This window comes from Malurus melanocephalus, unplaced genomic scaffold, assembly GCF_030028575.1.
Source record: "Malurus melanocephalus ecotype Western Australia unplaced genomic scaffold, MMel_1.1 scaffold_25, whole genome shotgun sequence".
Taxonomy (NCBI): Eukaryota; Metazoa; Chordata; class Aves; order Passeriformes; family Maluridae; genus Malurus; species Malurus melanocephalus.
This window is the reverse complement of record NW_026623257.1, coordinates 2,134,735-2,156,667: the sequence shown is the minus strand read 5'-3', so window position 1 is coordinate 2,156,667 and position 21,933 is coordinate 2,134,735. Positions and strand designations below refer to the sequence as shown.

General features: G+C 41.8%; 1 protein-coding gene across 2 annotated transcripts in view; it reads right to left on the bottom strand.

Annotated features, from left to right (window-relative positions):
• Positions 1 to 2,019: 2,019 nt before the first annotated feature.
• The window catches only part of FBXL7 (F-box and leucine rich repeat protein 7), a 174,875-nt gene continuing 154,961 nt past the window's right edge, over positions 2,020 to 21,933 (bottom strand). For both annotated transcript variants that reach the window (XM_057390383.1, XM_057390382.1), the window contains 2 exons: positions 9,016 to 9,627; positions 2,020 to 4,472 (listed from right to left, as the gene is read on the bottom strand). In XM_057390383.1, coding sequence (XP_057246366.1) covers positions 3,736 to 4,472; positions 9,016 to 9,613 — 1,335 coding nt within the window. In that variant the 5' untranslated portion in view covers positions 9,614 to 9,627 and the 3' untranslated portion in view covers positions 2,020 to 3,735. The remainder of the gene's footprint in view (positions 4,473 to 9,015; positions 9,628 to 21,933) is intronic.

The window sequence follows — 21,933 nt, the reverse complement described above, 5'->3', positions numbered from 1 at the left end:
ACACTGGGGGAAGAGGAGCCATGCACCAATTCTGTCAGAGAACTTTTCCTCTCTAAAGTAACACTGGCAGCTGAGGGGCAGCCAGCCTGCAGTCCAAACAATCACTGTGTTTCTTTTTAATAAGAGCTTGGACCTGCTTCAAGCCTAGTGCTAAAATTAGATATTTTACTAGCTTTTTAATTTTTCAGTTCAAAGTCTAGAAGTTTTGAGAAACCACATAAGCCACTACTGAAGGTTTCCGTCTGGACCACGGTTCTGAGTTCAAAACATCCAACAGAAGCTGTTTTGCATTCTGCAGGAAGCCAGATGAGCACAGCTCAAAGGGGCAAAAGTGTTGCACTTCACATCAGTCTCATGCTTCTATCAGGAAAAATACAGTTCAATCTTTTTTTTTACCAAAGCCAAGGGGAGGATGAATACCTAGATASAGAGCTTTGGCTCTAATCACAGTGCATGGTAATGTAGATGTGCCTTTTCYAAGAGACCCCTCTCTAGAGGATACCAATGATTCCAAAGACATAAATAACATGCCAGCCTGACTGATGTGATTCATTGCTGCTTTTCTTTGATGAGATCACCATATGTTCTTGCAGAGCAGAAGAAGCCTCAGCAGTGCCTGAGCCTGAATTTTATGGTTCAAAAATCACCTATGTTTTCACTCAGGAAATTTATAGTTTTTCTAACCCTAAACTAGAAGACACAYCAGTCACACATTGCAACTTTCCAGCAAACTCAGCTCCACATGCACTATTTCAGTTTCTTTTCTGGATCTGTCATTTTGGAAGTAGAAATAGGAAAAATGTTAAAAGTCAAATCAGGCAAGCTGTACCAATAAGTTATGTTCAACTTTTCTTGAAGTAAGTAGCAGTCTCAGAGTGCAAACTCAGATCATGTACTTAAAAGACTATGTACTTAAAAGTGTTTGGCTTAGAAAAATTACCTTTATTAACTTTTCACCAGTGCCCCCCAGAGTAGGATTTTTAGCGTATTCAAAATGCAACACTGCTTCAGTAAGTGCTCTACCCTTTCAGTYGTTCCATTTTACTTTTCACATGAAATATGTTAATGTGCTTTTAAACCAATGCAGAGCCCCCCTGAAATTTTTATTCATGTGCTTTTTATATGTTGTTTTTTTCTTTTACTTACAYTTGCAGTTTCTGGTTATGTTTCAGGGTCAAGAAGAACCACACGAGGAAAATAAAATTTTAAAGAGAGAGATAGGTGAGTCCATAATCCATAATATTTTTTTTTCCACTTTTAATATAGTCACCCACCTACCTGATGAGCCGATATGCTTATTCACCCACTTACCTTTCAAGCAAAGTTTTAAAAGTATTTAATCTTTTCTTTTTCACTAGTGGTTAATCAGTTTGTGCAAATGAGGCTGCATGCTCATCAGTTACCAATATATTGCTTTATTTCTTGGTAGCAAATTAAGGCTTTATAGTGAGATTTGTACAGTACAGGCCAATTTAAACATTAGAAACTTTAAAAACCATGTAGCACTATTCACTCAATTTAACATAGCCAGAAAAGTAGCTTTTTTTTTTAATAAACAATTAAATGTTACTAGTGAGGCTTTATAATTCATGAGTGCAAATGGCTCAAAATCCCACCATCCTCAGGGCTCAACATTTAAATTCCTTGAGGCCATTTTTAGGTAAAGGATAAACAGAGAGTATAGCTGGCTCAGATAAAATAGACTGTATTACTTGCTGGAGAATAATCTCTTGTTTTAAAAATATGGAAAGGAAAACCAAAATGAAATTAACTGTCCAAGGTATGGTATCACTTCCTATTAGTCACTGACCACTAACAGTAGCAATGACAAATTCTTTTCCCTGGCCTTCTTTGCTTTAGTATAACTTAATTTATAATTCAGAGCTGATGCCATCCTGTATATTAAGAAATCCAAAACTGGAGGAAGACACATAGGTTAGAGGAATTTTTGAAGTAGTAGGTCAAGTTCCCTCTGCACTGCCTTTTTTTTTTTTTTTTTTTGGAATTTTTGAAGTAGTAGGTCAAGTTCCCTCTGCACTGCCTTTTTTTTTTTTTTTTTGAGAGAGAGCATTGTTATAAGTATTTCCTCAGTAGTTACGTGTTTTTCTTGAGCATATTGATTTTCACTTCATACCCCTGATTTTATTAGTGTTGTCTGGGGATGATGGAACTCCTGCTTATGAAAACCAGACACAGTGCTKCCCTTACGTTTGAGCTGAACGTATGAATTCACCTGTCAGCCAGGCACAGGGGGCCTGCTTGAAAATATCATCACCCCTCACGTGTCTGGCTTCCAGATCTGAGCATTGCACATGAAAACACCGAGGAGCAGCTGCCAGAAATTTGTGAAGAAAGTAACCATGAGTCGACCACACACTCTGGGGAAGGAGCCAGTGAGACAGGGGACCTCCAAAAGACTCCTGCTCATGCAAGAGCGAGAGTGACCATGAGAGTACCAGGAGCTCCCCATGTGACAGGGCAATGCTGGTATTTAATTCTTTGTATCTCCAGCATAGGGAATGTACACAACCAAAATCTCACAAAATCTAAATGTGATGTGAATAACTCCAAGCCCCTTTGTCCCCAGGGGTGTTATCTAACACCAGGTTAACATCTTTGAAGCCTTAAGATCAGCCTTGAGATCCTTTGAACTGGAAGGCCAYAGAAAAGTGTTGGGTTTCTAAGTGTACTAAGGCACATCCTGACTTTACCTGGACAACTGTGCCTGGTTTGCTCAGGGAGCATCTGCTGCACTGGTGCCATGGCTGCTGAAAAGAGACAGCAAAGGGACAAAGCCAGACTTTCTGGTGACAGGTGTGCAGCACAGCAACTGGGACTGCCCTGTGCAAGCTGCTCCAGCATTCCTCAGAGCCTCCCTGCTGTCCTGCAGTACTATCCCAGGTTGTTGCAGAGTTGCAGCAGCCTCTCAGGACAGTTTGATGGCTTTTCATTTTGCCAGGCCACCAATAACTCATTTGCTCTCCTTCACTCAGGTGAATGTGTCACTGCTTATCAGAGCCAGAARTCCCTATYTGCTACCAGAGGGTGGTACTGCACWKGMAGGAGAGGACAAATTTAGAAATGAAGGCAAGTAGTGATGATGCACGAGTGACCTGGAGRTGGGCTTCCCAAGAAAATCCAGGCATTGGCATGTCCAGATTCACTCAGCAGGGGCTCGCAGGTCTTACTTGGCCTCAAACGAGCATGTTTAGAACATTACCCAGAATTTCCTGAGGGATTACAATGGATGACTACCAAAAAGAAATCATTTGGAGACAAGAGGATACTTTACCAGTCATACTGGAAAACGGTGGGGAACACAGACACAGTATTGCATAGTCAGTGTCATGAGCACAGCTAGAATTCAGACGTATTGGACATAGCTTAGTAGCATTTCCAAAGGAGGGATTATGTGCTATTTCCTTTGGAGKCAGCTACTTTAGCCAGGGACAAGACCATGGCTMTTATGGAAATGACACCCYGCCRGGGATGCTGAGCACTCATTGCTTCCACATTAAGGCAGCCTCTCCACAGAGAGCCACGGCACCTTAAAAAGTGATCAAACAAAAAGCAAACAAAACAGTCCTCCAGAAACCCCCCTCACCCACAATGTACAAGAAAAGCTGACTCCCGTGAGCGACAGAAAAACCAGCATTACTGAATATGGGAGYGTGTGTTTATACATCAGTGTTTTTAATTAATACTGCATTGCAACGACAGGTGTGGGGTGYCCCTTCAGAAGAAAGCGGGGTTGGTGTGCTCTATAATACAGCGCTTGCAATGTCGTTTGACGAAYCGCAGAGCATCCACAGAGACCTCGCAGTCCTGCACGTTCAACAGCTGCAGGTCAAAACAGTTGGCAGCCACGATCTGCAGGCCCTGCCCGGTGATGCTCTCGCASGATTTCAGGCTCAGGCGCTTTAGGTTGAAGCAGTTGAGGGCCAGAAACTCCAGGCCGGTGTCTGAGACCAGGGGGCACTTGCCGATGTCCAGCGATTTGAGTTTTGTGCAATTTTTGGCGAGGTACTCCACGCCGTGGTCCGTGATGCCCTCGCAGCCGCGCGCGTTGAGGTAGCGCAGCTTGCCGCAGTACTTGGCGATGTAGCGGATGCCCACGTCCGTGATGCGGCCGCAGTGGGCGATGCTCAGGTAGCGCAGGCGCGCCTCCAGCTTGGCGATCTCGCGCATGCCGAAGTCGCTGACGAAGCGGCAGTCGCTGACGCTCAGCTCCTTGACGGACGGGCAGTAAATCATCAGGTAGCGCAGACCCTCGTCGGTGATGCGCACGCAGCGSCGCAGGTACAGGTGGGTCAGCTGCGTGCAGTGGGCGGCGATGGTGTGCAGCCCCTCGTCCTCCAGGACGAAGCAGTCTGTCATGTCCAAGTAGCGGATGGAGATTTGCTTCCCGTGCAAGGGAGACAGCTTGATGGAGGCTTCGCGGGTCAGGCTGATGCACGTCACTTTGGAGCAGCCTAAGGGGAAAAGCACAGTGAGTTTAAGGGAGTGGTAATAACAAACCACACGGCAGGACCAGGAAAGGGGTGTGCAATGCTGTGCTGGATGTGATGGAGGCATCTCCCTGTTGCCAGTGCAAATCACCTCGCCTGACTGATCTGGATTTGCTGCGCTGAGTCCCCACACCAGAAGAAATTATAAACTCCACTGAGTCCGTGAGGTCGCTTTGTGAGCACTGGGAAAGCAGCAGACCGATTCTATCCATATCCCAAATGTAAAATGATGGTCCTGGGTCTATCTAGGGACAGCCTGTGATCTGTTGCCACAATATAATCCCAGTGACAGTCAGAGAAAATGATACTTCGTGACAACCAATGCATTTTTTTGATCAAAGACAGCCTCATTGCTGACTGGCTGAATTTGCAAACCAACATCAGAGRCTCTTTCACCATCCAAACTTGTTATAGAAAACACAGCTCTCTCCCTGCCCTCCCAAAAGCATTTGGAGAACAGATGTGAATCCAGCCCCAAGCCTGCAATGTGGGAAGGATGCAAAACTATGGCACGACTGTGTGCTTGCAGAAGGGTGGAGATTCGGATGWCCAAAGGAGAATGGGGGGAATTGGTAGGAGCCAACACACTGGTAAGGGCATGTGAGGACATAGACAAAGAAAAGGACTGTGTCCAATGAGAAAGTCTGGCCATGAACAGAGGTAACTAGGCTAGAGGAGAAATACCAGACTTTGGAAGGAAAGACAAAGAATGAGACCAAAGGGAAAAACACTCACAGATTTTCCCCATTTCTAACCTCCACTCAGTGCACAGTGGAGAGTAAAAGCCTTTTTTTTGGAAAGTGTGGTTTCTGCTGCACTGCAAACTGGCAGTCTTAGGCTTCTTGGGGAAATTCTTAAGCTGTGCCAAGTTCAGCTGGGCACTTTGCATTAGCATAGCTWGAAACAGCTGCAAGAAATGAGAGTCTACCTGTTAGTGATCAAGGCCAAACAGTTTCAAGAGAACTTCTGCAGGTTTTGCCCAAAGAGGTGTCCCCAGGTAGAAATAAAAAAACCTTTTCTGCACTGCTGGAACACTGGCCAAGCAGTATGAAGTGACTCATGAAAAGTGATGACCTTAGAGTTCTGTGACTCAGAAATCCTGCAGAAATCCTGTAGTGTGGAAGTAAAGAGCATGATGATGTAGGGAGGCTGCCTCAAAAACTTAAATGACCCAAAGCTATACTAATTGATATTGATTAGTAATTGATAACAGGTTATCATTCACAGGCTTAGTGGAAGGTATGAATATGCTTCAGTTCTTGAATGCAAAAACAAAACAATAAAAAACTCCCTTGAGATAACCCCAGGGACTCACACAAATGCTGTAAGAAGCATGGCATATGGACTTGAAACAGTTTGTCACTTGCAATGAGATATCTATATTCATCATTTGAATTTAGGCTGGATCCTTAATTTGGGTTTCAAACTTAGTGGAACAGATGCTAATTTTACCTTAGGACTCACACAATTAAATGGGCAAACTACCCACAGGTTATGCAGAAGCAAGACCTTGAAGTAAAACACTCTGTCCAACAAAAATCTTCTTAAAACTGACTGCTATTTTCTCTTCAGACTGTGTTTCAGATCTATCTATGCTCTGGAGCAATCTCTGGAAATATTTTTGCTTTCAGGTAAGTACTATATATATATATATATATATGTATATACATATGTATAAACTCTGTAACACAAAGGATTTTTTCTAAGGGGAAGCAACACTTATGGTGTAAAAAATTCACCTCTAATATATTCTTTGACATAGGTGATACAAAATGCATGAAAGAGTTCCACAGAAGAAGCTGGCACCTCAGTGGAGTTCTGCTGCACCTGATGCAGCTGYCACTGTTGCATTTGGCCAAGGAGGTTGCTGGATTAAGAAGTCAGTCTGGATATTTTAAATTCTGACCAGAATTCAATTTTAAATCTGGCTTAGTGAGAATAATGCATCCATGAGGCCAAGGAGAACTTTCTGTGTGCTGAGAGTCCAAGAAGCTTTAATGACCATAGTTAGAAAGTGATTGTTCAAATATCTCACAGCAGGGCTGGAGTCGCATACATCAGTGTGCCATCATCATTTTRACAAGCTCAGCATTGCCTTGTCTAGTTACTTTGGCTACACTCTAAAACATTTCATGGGAAGGATATTCAGAATGGTTTCACCAGAAACAAGAGTTTATGCTGACATAGAACTGCCTGATTTTTAGGCAAAATGACAGGTTCCTGGGTCCACAATAATTTTTCTGTCCTAAATAATACTAAATGKAAAAATAAAGCTCTTGTGACAGGAGTTTCCATAAAGCACAACTAGCTTTTAAAAGGGAGGAGAAATGTCCAAACAGACTGAAAAAACACATTGGCTAGAGTGTTAGRTAACAGCCTGCAGCCAAACTCAACCAACTTGAAGCAATATCTCAGACCTGCCCACAAAGCGGGTGCTGACAGTGACAGAACTTACACTGTGGAAAGCTGCTGAAGTCAATACAAACATCTGGTTTTGACATTAAAGATTTTGGTACATCTTTGCTGCCAAGCAGCCATCCAAAGGGGAAAAGGATTCAACTAGATGTACAACTGTGAGCTGGGATTTAATTAGCTAGCAACTAGCATCACCCCCAGCACAGCACACACCCCCATCTCTGCTCAGTATGGAACCACACCAGCAAAACACTTCAGTTCTCAGAACTGCTTGAACCTGTAGGTGCAAGCCTGGTCCTCAGAACTACAGACAGAGGCAGGGGACAATGGAATCCTCTTTCCAAAACATCCTCCAAAATAACCCACATCAGAATGAAAAAAGAGAACTCAAAACAAGAGCCTAGAGATTGGTTATCCTCRATTCATGTGCAGGCACATGTAGSAAAAGCTGTAYATGAACTCACACACCCTGAATTCCSTGCATGTTCAAAAGCAGGACTTTCCCCTCACATGCTCCAAGTAGAAAGAACAACTTAGGAAAGGAAAAAGAAATTAAAACTACTTTCTTATCCCATTGGTGAGACAAAATTCAAAGGAGACGCATTTTATTTGCCCCYTTCACACTTTGTAGCAAACTGATGAGCTCTTAGGGATGGACACTGTCTTCTGGGTCTGAGAGTAAGAGGCTTGGGAAAACCACGAATTAAGACAAGTCCCAAAAGAACCTATTTCAAGACCTGGTATCATCTTTTTCCTTCCCCTGCTCTYGAAAAAGCYGCCTTTGGTCTACAGCACATCCCTRAATAARAGCTGTGGACCAAAGCATTTTCAGCCACCTACAAGCCCCCAGGTGCACTCAGGRTGTGAGTTTCAAAGCTCTAGGTCTAAATCAAACAGGTAAATACATTTGCTCCTGGCACTGGAGATGCTTCAACCTGARTGTGTGATTAGCAATCCAGAACTAAGTCAATTAATCTGTACCAACAAATAATTCATWAACAGGGTCACTGTGAATAGATTCCTGAGGAGTCCCATGGAGACTCCTTATCACCTGCTGGTTTCAGAAAGCAATCCCAAAAAGTGCAGAATTCTGATTTGCAGGTATTTATTTCGATGCCTTCCGTGACATCCTGCCATCCTAGGAATGGGGGGAGAGAGTTGGATACATCATTTTAAAAAATTAAAAGGCACAGAAATGAAATCAAATCAGTGTACACCAGATAGGCAGCCTTGGAAAAAGCAGTTTATCTGGTACCAGTGACTTCAGTAGCATCACTTTCTATCCCCTGTTGTTTAATCCCCAGTTTTCAGCCTGGTACATCTGCAATGGCAAATCTGGTTCAGCTGATTTATGATGGCATTAGACTGATAACAAATGGGATCACAAAGTAAATGTTGAGCAGCAAATTTACTTCAGTGCTCTGCTTGGCTGCTTCCTCTCCATTAAGTGCCAACCTATTTGCAGAGAGGAAATTCTGTGCAGCTGACCTTGGGAAAAAACATCTTGTTTCCCCAGAGCAGGCTTGAAGAAAATTGCCTAAAACATTTCTGCTGATCTAAACAGCTGCAATGGCAGCTTAAAAGAAAAAAAGAAAAAAAAAAAGTTAAAGCTGGCCAAGTCTTGTTAAAATAGCAATGGAAACACGGGGACCTTGAAGTTCAGCTAGGAATGACAACTAATATTAATGCCCAGAAAAAAAGCYTAGGACCTATTATAAACTCCTCAAGTCACTTATCAGATTACAAATGTATTCATTACCTATATATAATCTCCACATATATGTGTATGAAAAAGATGAAACAAATTTGGCTGAAGTAAGTAGCCTTCACCACGTGATGTAGCACTGGCTGCCACGTGGGCCCTTGTACAAAAATCTGTAAGGCTTCCTCGTGCCATTTGAACAGGCCACCTCTGCCAGTTCAATTCCTTTGGAAGAGGCCATTCCAGAGGGGCTGCTGGCATCAGGGGCACTGGGATTCTAGTGGTGCCTGTCTCACATTCCTACTTCAAAAGACAGCACAGAAAGGGGAAGTGTGCGGTGTGGGGTTAGTCAAGCATCAGAGGCATCTGCATGGGAACATTCCCTGTTACCTGACACATCCAGGTGTTCCAGGTTGGGGCACAGTGACACGACATCAAAGACTGCCTCGTTGGAGATGTTGTAGCAGCCGGACACCTCCAGCCTCCTGAGCTCCGGGCAGCACTGGGCGATGGTGTAGAGTCCTCTGTCCGTGAGCCGCCTGCAGCCACTWACAATTACCGTCTCCAACATGAGACACACGTTGGGAGTGTCCTGGCAAAGCCTCCGGGTCAGCACCTTGAGAGCCCTGTCCACGTTGATGGTCTCGCCGGTCAGGCGAATAGTCCTCCAGAGGCGCGGGTCCCAGGCCAGGTTGTACCAGCGGCGGCACACGCGGGCGCAGCGGCACAGCTGGTTGGTGGGCAGGAAGGAGAAGATGTGGATCATGGAGTGGTCGGGMAGCCGCTCGATGTGCGCCTGCTCCTTGGGGTGCTTGGACGCCAGCCGGATGAGAGGGTGCGTGAGGCGCGTCGGAGGCGGCGAGTGGACCATGGCCACAGTTTCCCCCGTGACCGAGGATGAAGACGTCGACGAGCCTCTGCCATTTTGGAAGCCAGGCGAGCTCGGTGGGAATATTAACGCTGGACTGGGYGTGCTGAGCGTCCGCATGCTCAGGTCGGAATCTGGAAGACAGAAGGCAYGATTTCAATACGCCTTGGACAGACACAGAGCTCTCTGCACGGTACAGCACCCTGCCAGCCCATCTGTTAATGGAATGTGATGGATTTCGGGGTTTCTTGGGGGTTAAGCAGTCACTTTTACCAGTGAGAGTGAGAAAATGTATTTCAAAAGCCCATGAGCAAAGGGGAGGCTGCAGTGCTGAGCCCTGAAGAAGAGACAGTAGTGGAAGGATTTTTTTTAAATCCAAGGATTTAATTCTTTATTCTCTTAATTAAACAGTGCAAGAAATGAATATGTTGGAGTCAGAGGCTTTCTTYTGGCAGAGAGTAATGGTCCATAACCTTGGCACAGCTGTGAGCTCTTAGGGGCAGAGAATACTGTGGTCCTTCACCTCTCAGCTCCTTCAGCCATKCAGCAGGAGGCCAAGAAAGAGCTCACGAGGCAAATGCTGCTTCTTGTACCAGATCTGGGCAAATGAGAAAAGCACAACTCCATACACTTATTATCATTGTCTCATTAGAAAAGTCAGTTTTTCAGTCATGCAAACTGGAACTCAGAAGTTCAGCCAGGAGCCCAGTGACTACTACTTCTTCATGTGCACATAGAAACCACTGCTTTCCAATGGACTAAAGTGAACTTCTGTTGGATTTGAAAAAAAGAAAAAAAAAGCCCAGGAAAGTGATGAAGAAACAGCATGCCTGGAAACTTGTTGCAGAATTGTTATACAATATTTACACACTTATTGCTAGGGCTAATGGTCACACTGGAAGCAGTCAACTCCCCTCCCCAAAACAATTTGCTACTTCTTTACCTACTTTACCTCATTTTAGCGGCAAAAAATCAGGCACAAAAATCAAGATATTTTGCTACTAAGAAAGGTTACTCTTGCTGTAAGATCATTTCAACCATTTTCCCTTTGTGCKGACATTGCTGCCTACAAGTCATTTCCACTCCTGCTCCCAGTTTCTCCAAGCAAGCCAAGTAAAAGACTGGAAGACAATGAGATATAATTTTGATACTCAAGCAAATGCCACAGGTAATACATTTAGAGACTSTAAGGATATTTCAGTAGTATGCTGCACAAGGTACATCCAGTGTAGGAGAAATGCATCCTGCTGCTGAGCACACTCCCTCCATCTCAGTACTGATCTCAACAGAAATGCTTTATAAAGCAAAGCACCACCCAGAAATGAACACAGTAACCACAATTTAGTGACCAGTAGAAAAACAARTTTCACAGACAGACTGGTTTTAGAACATCAAGCTTTTGTCCACAGCACATCTCCTGCTGTCATATCAATGTCCAGGCATTTCAGGGAAGTGAGCAAAGCTGCCTCTGAAACTCTGTGACTGTGACAGCAGAGACAAGGGCTGAGGAAGATACAGCCAGAAATGCATTCAACAAACATGSCCAATCCTGGATTTAGGCAGAGTTTTAAAAATAAAATAAATGCATTTTTTATGAACTTGATCATTAYATATAACCTTCCCCATCAAGCTTTTTCTTAGCTCAGCACAGGCCTGCTTTGTTCTCACTACTGACAACAACAAGAGCCACAGATCTGTATTTTCACAGTGTGCCTGCAAGGGAAAGAGATACAAATATTCAGCTGCAGAACCCAAGACACAAAATCCAGTGGCTTGCTCAGGATCACCTAGTTCAGYTGCAGAGAGATCAAAACCATAATCTCACACCACGGGGGAAAAACCTATRCAACCCAGCTCCTTCCCTCTTCATCTTCTGCATCTTGTTTTACTTAAAAACTCACTATTTCAGCAAATGAAAGGAAAGAACATTTTCCCAAAGGCTTCTGAGTCCATGCTATGGCTATGTGGTCCTAACACAGYGATTTGTGTATTTATGAGCAGAACAGTATCTTCATGCTGAGTAGGTTTTTGGTCTGCTGAGCAGACCAAAAACCCTGTTCCTTTTGAGACCTCCTAATGGCAGCTATTGAAAATAATTGCATCGAGGAGTGTTATTTGGTAAGCGTCTGGTATATGCTGGTATTTCAAAAATGAGATTTACAGCTGGAGAGGAAAAACCCACAACAGCAGCAGCAGCAGCAGCAGCAGCCAGGCTCCTGCAGACAAGCACGGACTCCACAGGCCTCTTAGGCAACAGTCCCCGAGATTAATTTTTGCAAGGATTTACCATATGTTTGACCTCCCTCACATTATCACCAAAACCAGTGACAGTGCCTGAAGTTAAACATGTGCAGAAGATGCGGCAGACTCAGAGCCTTTACTCTTTGCTCTTATTTTGAGATTTTAATACAAGAATGTTTCTAATATAAAAGAATATACACTTATTCCAAAGTGCTGGATGTATATTCTACTATTATATGTATTTGATATTGTCAATTCCTTTCTTTTTACGTCTTTCTTTGCTTTGGGCTTTTTSGTTGGTTGATTGTTGTTTGCATGTTTTACATAAACCAGAACAAAAAGGAAAACAAAATGATACAAACAAAAACCACAGAACAAACTGGTTTTTGTTTCTATTCCACAAAATCGAATTAAAGTCAAAAGCAAAAAATTTAAATTAATAACATCTGCTTTAAACAATTTTTTGTCCTGTGGGAATGACTACCTTCTGTAAGACACAGCATATTTGGAAAACAAACATTTTTAGTCAGTTTTCATTGAAAACACCTTAAGATTTCTGTAGGGTTACAGTCTTTCCCAGTCTCCATTTCTACTTAAGCATAAAAAAGSTTTTCATATTGCATGATTCTCCCCCCCTTCCCCTGCTGAGCCATGCACCACGTTAATACGGCTAATCTCCACTCCTTTTGGATCAGAAGTGGCATTCCTTCATCACTCCTGGGCACTGTGAATAATCAATACCTTAGACATTCTGGGTGCATAATGAATTACTAATATGGTTTTTCCACTCAGACCTTGAGCTAAAAAAGGCCTGACCTTCTGTTTTATGGGCATGCTTCGTGCTTTCTTTGTGTTCTATTAATTCTCTCATTAGTAGAGCAGTTCCAGATGTGTATTTCTTTTACCTTCAGTCCTGAAGGTGCACCATGTAAAACCTGCTCCCTCCATCCATGGGGCATGGACTTCCAGACAGGCACACACACATACATACACATGCACCCTGTCTCCCCACCACAAAGCATTGTGAAAAAGKAGTGAAGTGTTGTCATTGTGTTTAAACAAGAGAGTTGTGAGCACATTGCTGGTCTGCTGGGCCCGTAATGCAATATGCTGTCAGACAGGAATTCTGCTGGTAGCTCAGCTGAACTCCGTACAGAGGTATTCCTGCTTACTGTTCACTGTGCACCCCTGAGGGGAAACAAAAAAAAAAAATAGCAGGTGAGTCCAGGAGCCTTATTGCCAGGAAAAACTTGGAAAGCTTTCTGCTAGCATTTAAAGCTTCAGCAAAACACTTGGTCTACTGTACATTTTCCAGACTTTTCTAATGTTGCTGGGAGGGGCTTCCTACAGCACTATCTCAACCACTGAGAGTTTCCTTCGATTTTTGTTCTTCACAGTTTACAGAGCATTTGCCAACAGGCTGGGGCAGTCTGAGAAACAGCAACTTAATGCAGTGTAACATTAATAAACACAAYCCTGCAAGTACAAATGAATTTGCTGATTACAGTTCTCAGTACACATCTTTACACACACACACACCCTGTACAAGCACATCTCTTGCAAACTCAATTGTTTACAAACCTGAAATGCAGCTTCAAATTTTGGTGATCTTAGAAAGCAAAAMCAAATTAGAAAGCAGTCCTGCACTTCCCTCCCTACAACCTCTTTTGCCCCTTTGCCTCCAATCTTCGGTGTAAGATGCCTTTTATTGAAGCTTTGATCAAGCTCTGAAAGTTGTTTGTTGATGTAAGAGAAAATTTCTTAACAATCTTTAAAGAAATCTCAAAAGATGCATGCCAGAAACAAAACCATAAAAGCTGACACAGAGGGAGAAAACACACTAGAGGGAGTTTTCTTATTCCATTAGGAATCTGGTTTATTTCAAAGAATTTTTTCTCCCCAGTTTGTTTCCCAATTAATACATACATCTGGGAACAAAACCCCTTTAAATATATAAGATTTAAGCCAAGATCTAGTCTCCATTCCTTCTGTCATTGACAATAATGTGCGGTCTCTGATTTCAGAAGCAGAGAAAGAAACAATGTTGTATTTCCATTAATCCMGCAATGCACACTAACATGGGACACTCAATGTCCAGATCCTGGTAGGGGCTTTTCAAGATTGAACCATTTTCCATGCTTAAGACATGACTCTATTCACCCACACCTTCCACTGTGGTATTGGGAATGAATCTTTTTTGAATATTATACTAAGCTCTTCAAGCTAAAAAAAAAAAAAAAAAAGAAAATTTTTGCAAATATCAATCAAACTGCAGATTATTATCTGACAAATAAAAAAGATCCTTCATGTTGATCTGCTGTCACCACTGATGTTTTTAGCAAAACTAAGGCAAGAAATAAACKGAACTGTGTTCAAGCTCTGAAAAGTCAGTATAGCTGAGAAAAATAGAAAGCAATTGCCGCTTTTGTAGACATTAGATGCATAACAATGTGTGCAAAAWGCATTTACACAGAGTGCCAAAACATCAGTGACATAGCATCTCTTCAGAAAGTGTTGCACAGATATTATAAATTTTACTGAGTGCAATGTGGGTATAGACTTCACATTTTTGCCACGACCCCATCAACCTCATGCATGTCAAGTAAGGACTCCTTTTACAGAGACTGGGGAAAGTGGGAACTAATTGGTTGTAGCAGCTACAGTCAACAGTGCAAAGAGGCTTCTACAGAAGGAACAGTGCAGGCTGATTCAAGGAAAGACTTGTGAATCTGACAGACAGATTTCAAATACAGCAATGTGCCCTTAGAGAAGAGTAGGAAAAGGAGTTAGCTAGGACAGCTGGCTACAACACAGACATTTTCTTCCCAAGGCCTTGGGTATGTACAAAGTTCCAGAAAAAGTTATACCTACCAAAACCAACCAAACAAAAAAAACAACAACAAAAAAAAAACAAAAACAAAAACCCAAAACAAAACAAAACAAAATTTAAAAAAAAAAAAAAAAAAAAAAACCAAAAACAAAACAAAACAAAATTTAAAAAAAAGGCATCTTCCACATCGCAAACATCCTCAGGCACTTCTCTCAGGATAAGTTAGTTACCCTACTGACCTTGGTTCCTCCCAGTCCCAGGAGGCTGGGAGGATCTGGAGAGTCTGAGATAGCAAAGAGGAAGCTGGAATAAAACTCACACTCACATGCAAACTTGTGTGGGGATGCAGAGGTCAAGAATGCCAGAAGGAAAGGGTTACCCAGTTGAGATACCTATGTGGTTTTGCTGCCTTTTAAAGTGAAGAACATACAGAATGAGAACTAAAGCTGGATGAGCTCTCTCATGTCTCTCCAAGAACACTAAGTACACCCAAACCATCTCTGATGTGCATGTCTGCCCTGTTTTGAACTGCCAGGGCAGCAATTACTCAGCTCACTGAGGTGCCTGTTGCAGTGTTGTTGTTGTATCAAGTTTCTAAGCTTTTCCTCTTATTTGGCTCATATAAGAAGCTGTTTCTTGCCCCCTCTCCTCGTGCTTGTGAAGAACAAGATCTTCACTCTTCCAGTAAGGATTTCTTACATGCATTTACCTTTCTTTTTATTAGTCAKGCTACTAATATTCCCAGCTTCTTTTATATTTTCCTTTAAATTTTCTCCAATCTGTGTGTTTTTCTCTTAAAGCACAATGCTCCAAACTGAGCACACATACCATCCAACCTCACCAGCAGTGGTGAAAGTGGAGTCCTTTGTGCCCATAATTCATGGGAATCCCATTTTCAACCTCCCAGATTTCAACAGTCTCAGAAGGCTGATGTATTTTCACTATGTGACTCGATATATTGCCTGGATTCCCATATTGCCATACAGCTGCCTGGACATTTATCTTCTTCATCCATGTTTATAGAATCCATTCATCTTCCCTACACCTGTCTCCTGAGAGAATGCTGTTATCTCTCTCCTTAATCTGCTTTCTCAAGAATATTTTGAGTACTGAGCAACCTTGCAAATTATGTTAGTTTTYAGTTTTCCAAATGTACTGCAGCTCCAGTGGCATAAATTTTAACCCATTTCTCCRTGTATTGGTAATTTTGTGTCTCAATTCAATTCAAATGGATGGCTCCTAGAGAGAAGTGGAAAAGTCTAGCAACCTGTTCACAAATGTTGTAAGGCACTGCAGATGAGATCAGCTCAGCTGGTCAGAGCATGGTGCTGATAACACCAAGGTTGTGGGTTTAATCCCTGTGGGATTAAGAGTTGGGCTCAGTGATCCTTGYGGGTCCCTTCCMAATCAGCATATTCTGTGATTCCTAAAGGATTTTTCCTGAAACATCATCACAGCTGACAAATATTCTGAATGACAACTACACAAAATACTATTCCCCTTAAGTGGCCACCTTATCATGACTTCATTTACTCCATATTTCACCAGCTGGTTTCCAATACACACATGCAAAAATCTAAATAAACCTGAGATGGGTTACAGCTACTGCTTCCCTCTCACCAGACTATTTTTGCCAAAAGAGATAATTAGACTGAAAGTAGAGGTCAAAGGAACAAAAACACTTGGGCAAAGATGAAAACTAATTTCTTATCCTGTGAGAGCTCGTCAGTCATGCAATTCTCGTTTTGAGAGCAAAGACCTGCTGCAAAGCTCGATTTGTCAGTGTAAGAGTGAGCAACCTTGGAGCTCACAAAGTAATCGCATCCACATGGTCTTGGAAGGAACAGTTCCCCAGAACTTGAAATAACCTTTTATGGTTTTTAAAAACCTCCTTTAGAATGCAATAAGAAACGATACCTATTGTATAAGAGCAGAGGCAYTGTGGAAGAGGGATATTTTAACTTAAATCTTAAACCATTTCATAGTGGTTTCTGTGTGACACTTTACACCTTGGATTATACCGGCATAACTTCCCTGTGATGTTGAGCTCCAGTCTTCTTTAGCCTATAAACTCCTCAACATACATTTGGAGACCTGATCTTGCATTCCTGGCATACTCACACTYGATGCTTAAAGTCAAACAGCATTGCAAGTGAAGTAATCATTATAGTTTTATTAAGCAAATAATTCTTCCTTACAATGTATTTGTCAAAAGCTGGAACTAATTTCCCCCCTACTGACTTTGTCCCCTGCCACTTGGCAGGAATTCATTTTATCCCTGTATTTTTTTAACAGAGCTAAAAATACAAAGAGTGAGGGGGAGGAAAAGTAAAAAATTAATTCACTGTTAGTTTAGRAAGTTAAAGCATCTTAATTTTGCCTTCAGTACCACTGCTGATATTAGCACAAAAGCTCTGAGAAAAGAGTTTCAGAGTGCATCATTGCTGGGAATGACACAGAAATGGATTGGAAGGTGCATTTTTTCCATATTAGTAAATACGTATCCCAAAATGAATTCCATACATGTTTAAGTACAAGCTCTACTTAAATCCTTCAGGTCAGACGCTCTCCCAGCTCTTTGTGGTATGCCAGGGAGCTCCTCCAGCTGAGCTGGTTTATATTTACATTAGCAAGGAGTGCAGCCCAGAAAGAGGAGCTCTGTGGAGCAAAACTAATATTGCTGAAAGCCCAACATCCACAGGCCTGGGAAGTGGGTGTGATTTTTTTTGCCAATATTTAATTTAATCCCCAACCCTGAATGCTCAGTAGGGATTGCCTTTGGTGCTTTAGGTGTCCTGCCAGAACATATTTTTTGGCTTTAGTTTTGCCTAAGGATAAATGGGTTCATATACCTCATGGGGGTTACTAAAACAGGGTGAGAAGGAGAGCCATTTCAAAAACGAGCTTTGGACTTGAACAAAAATGCTGATGTAGATGAACCCAATGGTCAGTGAAGAAGTCCCAGTCTACCTCTTCCAAATTATGAGTTACCACCTCCCAGCTTATTCCATACCACTTTGAGAACAGACATCCTGTGCCCTGCTGAATTTTCAGAGGTGGATTATCAATTGCCTGGACAGATTGCATTTTCTCATCCCCCATTTTCAGGATTATCACACCTATGGGAATCCTTGATATTCAATGCATTGCTTTGAAATGTGGAAACCAAATGCAGTTAAAACGAAAATGAGCATTTGACAACATACATCTATATAAAGGATTAAATAAGACAACAAAAAGATAGCAAGGTTGCTTAATTTTAAAGCCTGCCGTCATCTGTCTCTTGTTCTGGTAAGTTTGACAGCCTCAATTAACCCAGGAACCCCATCCTGGTGAATAAAAACAACTTTTCCAGTTTATTCAGAGAATGACTTKTTTCAGTGAAGCAGGCTTACAACTAACTATATTCTGACTTTTCTTTGAGTTGCTCTAACATGTTTCACAGTCAAAATTTTGTCAGGTAAAACATTTTTTCACCTGACTGGACAAAATTTAYGTTACTTTGTTCCACTTTTTAAATCTATTGCTCTTTATTTTTCATTTAACACCAAGTTCACATAAATGTAGAGAAGAGGAGTGCTGGATAGTGGCTCTCAAGCTAYACACACATGGGCAGAATCAGTCACTCAGAGAAACACTGAGATGGGACAAACAGACCCTATTCTGTCCTTGAATTTAACATTGTTAAATTAACATTAACTTTGTGTTGATGCAAATATAGCTTTGCAATTTATAGGGAAAACTGGAACAACTGTTTAATGTCTCCTAACTTCAAAATGCAGGAATCCAGTCAGCTGCTCCAGACAATTATAGATGTTCCACTACTTCTCTCAAAAATGGGGGAATTTGGAATAAAAGATGTATCAGTTTACATTATTATAGAACTTCAAGTCAAGTTGCTGGAATAAATTCATGGGAGAGAAACGTTTTTAAAATCCCCTGTTTATGTGGATCAAAACCAAGGGGACCTGCAGAACTCTAAACTGTACTTCTGGTAGATGTGCGTGACTCTAAACGGAAAATAATATACAATAATATACAAAGCAGAGGGATGTTTGCCTCTGGGAAAAGCTGACAATATAATCACTTGGTTGTGTAATCAAGAGGATTTGCATCCAGTTGGTAGTAAACACTGTAGTAGACAAATAACTCCCCCAAGAATAGCTGTTTCCAGCATATTCACCATAAATAAATYATTTGTGTAACAGAATATTGTCTTTCATAATCAACTGTTGGCATTTTAAAAGCATGCAACTCTCAGAAATTACTGACTTTCAAATTAACAGGGGATCCAGGATCTGACCTTCAAAATTGGAGAAACAAATGGCAAGCAGTGTGCTAAACAGAAGAATAAACARTAATGGGAGATTTAAAGCCACAAAGCTGTGCTTCTCTCCCCACACTCAAGTTTAGATCACAGAATCATAGAATGGTGATGGGTTGAAGGAAACCTTAAAGATCATCTMGATCCAATCCCCCTGCTGAGGGCTGGGACAACTTCCACTAGAACAGATTGTCAGAGCTCCATCCAACACAGCCTTGAACACTTCCAGGGATGGGACATCTACAATTTCTCTGGGCAACCTGCTCCATTGCCTCCCTACCTTCACAGTAAAGAATTTCTTCCACGTATCTAACATAACTCTYTTTCACTTTGAAGCTTGTCCTGTCGCCAGAGGCTTTTGTAAATAGTCTCTCTCCAGATGCTAATGATGCATTAAATCAATGTAATTTAGAATAGTCTCAATATCCTTCCTAAAATAAATTCAGGCTTTGAAAACACAGTCTTTGCTGATAATGTGGAAAAGATAAATGTACAAATTATGGGACAGAGCTGTACACAATACGAAACGAGGCCTCTAGATTAAAAAAAAAATAAAGAAAAAATAAAAAAAAAAAAAGCCAAAACCAAAACATAACAGAAAACCAAATGGGAAGGTAAAGCCAATCCCAGCTCAGCTTGGTTCAGCCCAGCTTGTTCTGGATTGTTCTTTGAGATAYCTGCAAGTGCCCTCTTGGTTTCCCAGCTGATGAGTCGTGGGTCAGAGCAGCAGACACATCCCTCTACGAGCTATCAGTGAGTGGCAATGACACATCAACAACAAATGCTGCCAACAGACAAGCACTTTGCAAGTTACCTTTTCACTGCTCACCCCAGCATGAGTTCGGTGAGCTCTTTTCAATGCGTAGGGGAATTTCACTGAAGCAGTAGCAGTTTTCGGGACTTTACAAATGAGATGGGTTCACTCCCMGACTAAAACCTTTGCAGACCAGGAACCGTGCCTGCATCCATCTGTAGGATGCAGAAAATCAGCAGAACTGTGCCAACTGTAACTAATGACCAGCAGCACCTGCTCCTGATGAGTTCAGCTCTATTTACACCTCACTTTTCAAAGTTTATTTTCTTTTCCAGGAATGAGATTCAAAAGCACCTGCTGGCATCCTGGCAAGCACTCTCGTGTATGGAGGGCAAATACCTCGTTTCTAGGGTTGCATCTCTCCTCCCCTCTGACACATGGCCAAACTGAGAAAAACAAAGCTGGTTTCCAGGGCTTTTTGAAGGAATGGTAGAAAACTTCATTTAATCCACAGTTCTGCATTTCTTACAAACCCACAATGTTGCCACTACATGCACAGACAAAAGAATGCATYCAGCAAAGAGCTGGGGCCAAAGCCAATTCCCCAGCGAATCACCTTTGGGACCTGGGTGAGAGGAACACTCTGGAGAGGATCAAACAAAAGAAACATAAGCCTCCAAAGCAGAAACCCACAACACCAGCTTGATCTAACTTATCCAGCATCTCTCCAACAAAGATACATAAACGGAGGATTTTTCATAATAAACACGTCACGTTATGAGAGCCCTGGAGTGACAGTGRGCACTCCCCTCTTGATACAAACACACACAATACACACACAACAACGCTCTGAGCAAGCACGTAGTGCTTATTCAGAACCACAAGGATTAAAATTTTGTTTATGGGAAATTTGGGAGTTAAGCTGGGAAAGAGACAGGGCCACTGGCAGCTCTCTTCTATGAGAAAAACGTAGCTGGCTCAAAGCCCAACTGCACTAAGTTACATGGATTCCTGACCACCAGAGTGAAGCAGTCCCAGACTGTGTCAAAACAGATGGTACTTATGRCTGCAAAAGCATTCAGAGGACACTGGCCACCCTCTGAAACCCAGCACTGCCGTCTGAGGTCCCAAGTGCTGTGTCTGTGACTTGTGCTGCCTAAATTGCAGATCACTATTTATACTCAACAGCATATGGCACTCTGACATTTGAGGAGTATCAGATGTACATACATGCAAGTAAATCAAGAATTCAGCACTCAGTATTTATGGCAACTTCAATAACTTCCCAGTCTACTGAACGCCACAATAAATAACTGCTTTATTGTGCATAAAATATGAACTGACTGTAATTATTCCTTTTCAATTCATTGTGATTTCAATTTACCGAAATGAGATAAACAAAATCATTCACTGACTCTTTTAATGTTGTTTTGATTCCATTAACTCAAAATCAATGTGCARAAAAAGAAAATGTGATATTTATGTATACACAATTGCTGAGTTATTTTCAAAGCAARAACTACAGGCACTATCCAAATCTTTCAGTCTCTTTCATGTTAACCTAAGCTAATTATTTAAAACATCATCACTAGTTCTATATGGAATTCTACATTTATCCTGAGATTTATTATCACYAGTTTATAGCAGTATATCAGGGAATAATGTTAAAGACAGGACAGCAGCAAAAGCAGCATTTGGAATCAAGAAATATCAGACATCYTGACAGTGAAAGAGGAAGATGAAGAGAAAGGCCCTTATCTTCACAAAGCCCAAGGAAAATGGGAACCTGTCAGGGTGGCCTCATTAATATGTATATGCACCTGATGGGAAGGTGTACAGGAGTCCCTYCTAAATTTTAATTATTCTGTGTTTACCTATTCAATTGAACTTAACAATGCTCTTCTTTTGGAGGACTTGCACAGAACAAACAGTGCTTAATTAAAGCAAATCAAACCCTTGTGAAAGCATCATTAAAAATGAGCTAATTCCCAAACTCTGAGTGGAAGGGTTAAGTGGTCTTGACTGTGCAGMTGAAGATCAAAAAGGATAAGATAATATGTACCATTACCTCCAATGTATGTAGACAGAGGGCAGAGGTGATGGGAAGGTTAATGTACTTGCAGAGCTATGTAAGAAGGAGCAGTAGACAAGTTGGACTAGGAGAAAACATTGTAGTTGAGGGTTAAAAATTATCACACCGTACACTAATAGGTCAAGGCATAGGCTGAATGGGTTAGGATTGACATCTGGAGCTTTCTAGGAAGCAGCAAGATTTAAAAAAACAAAAAAAA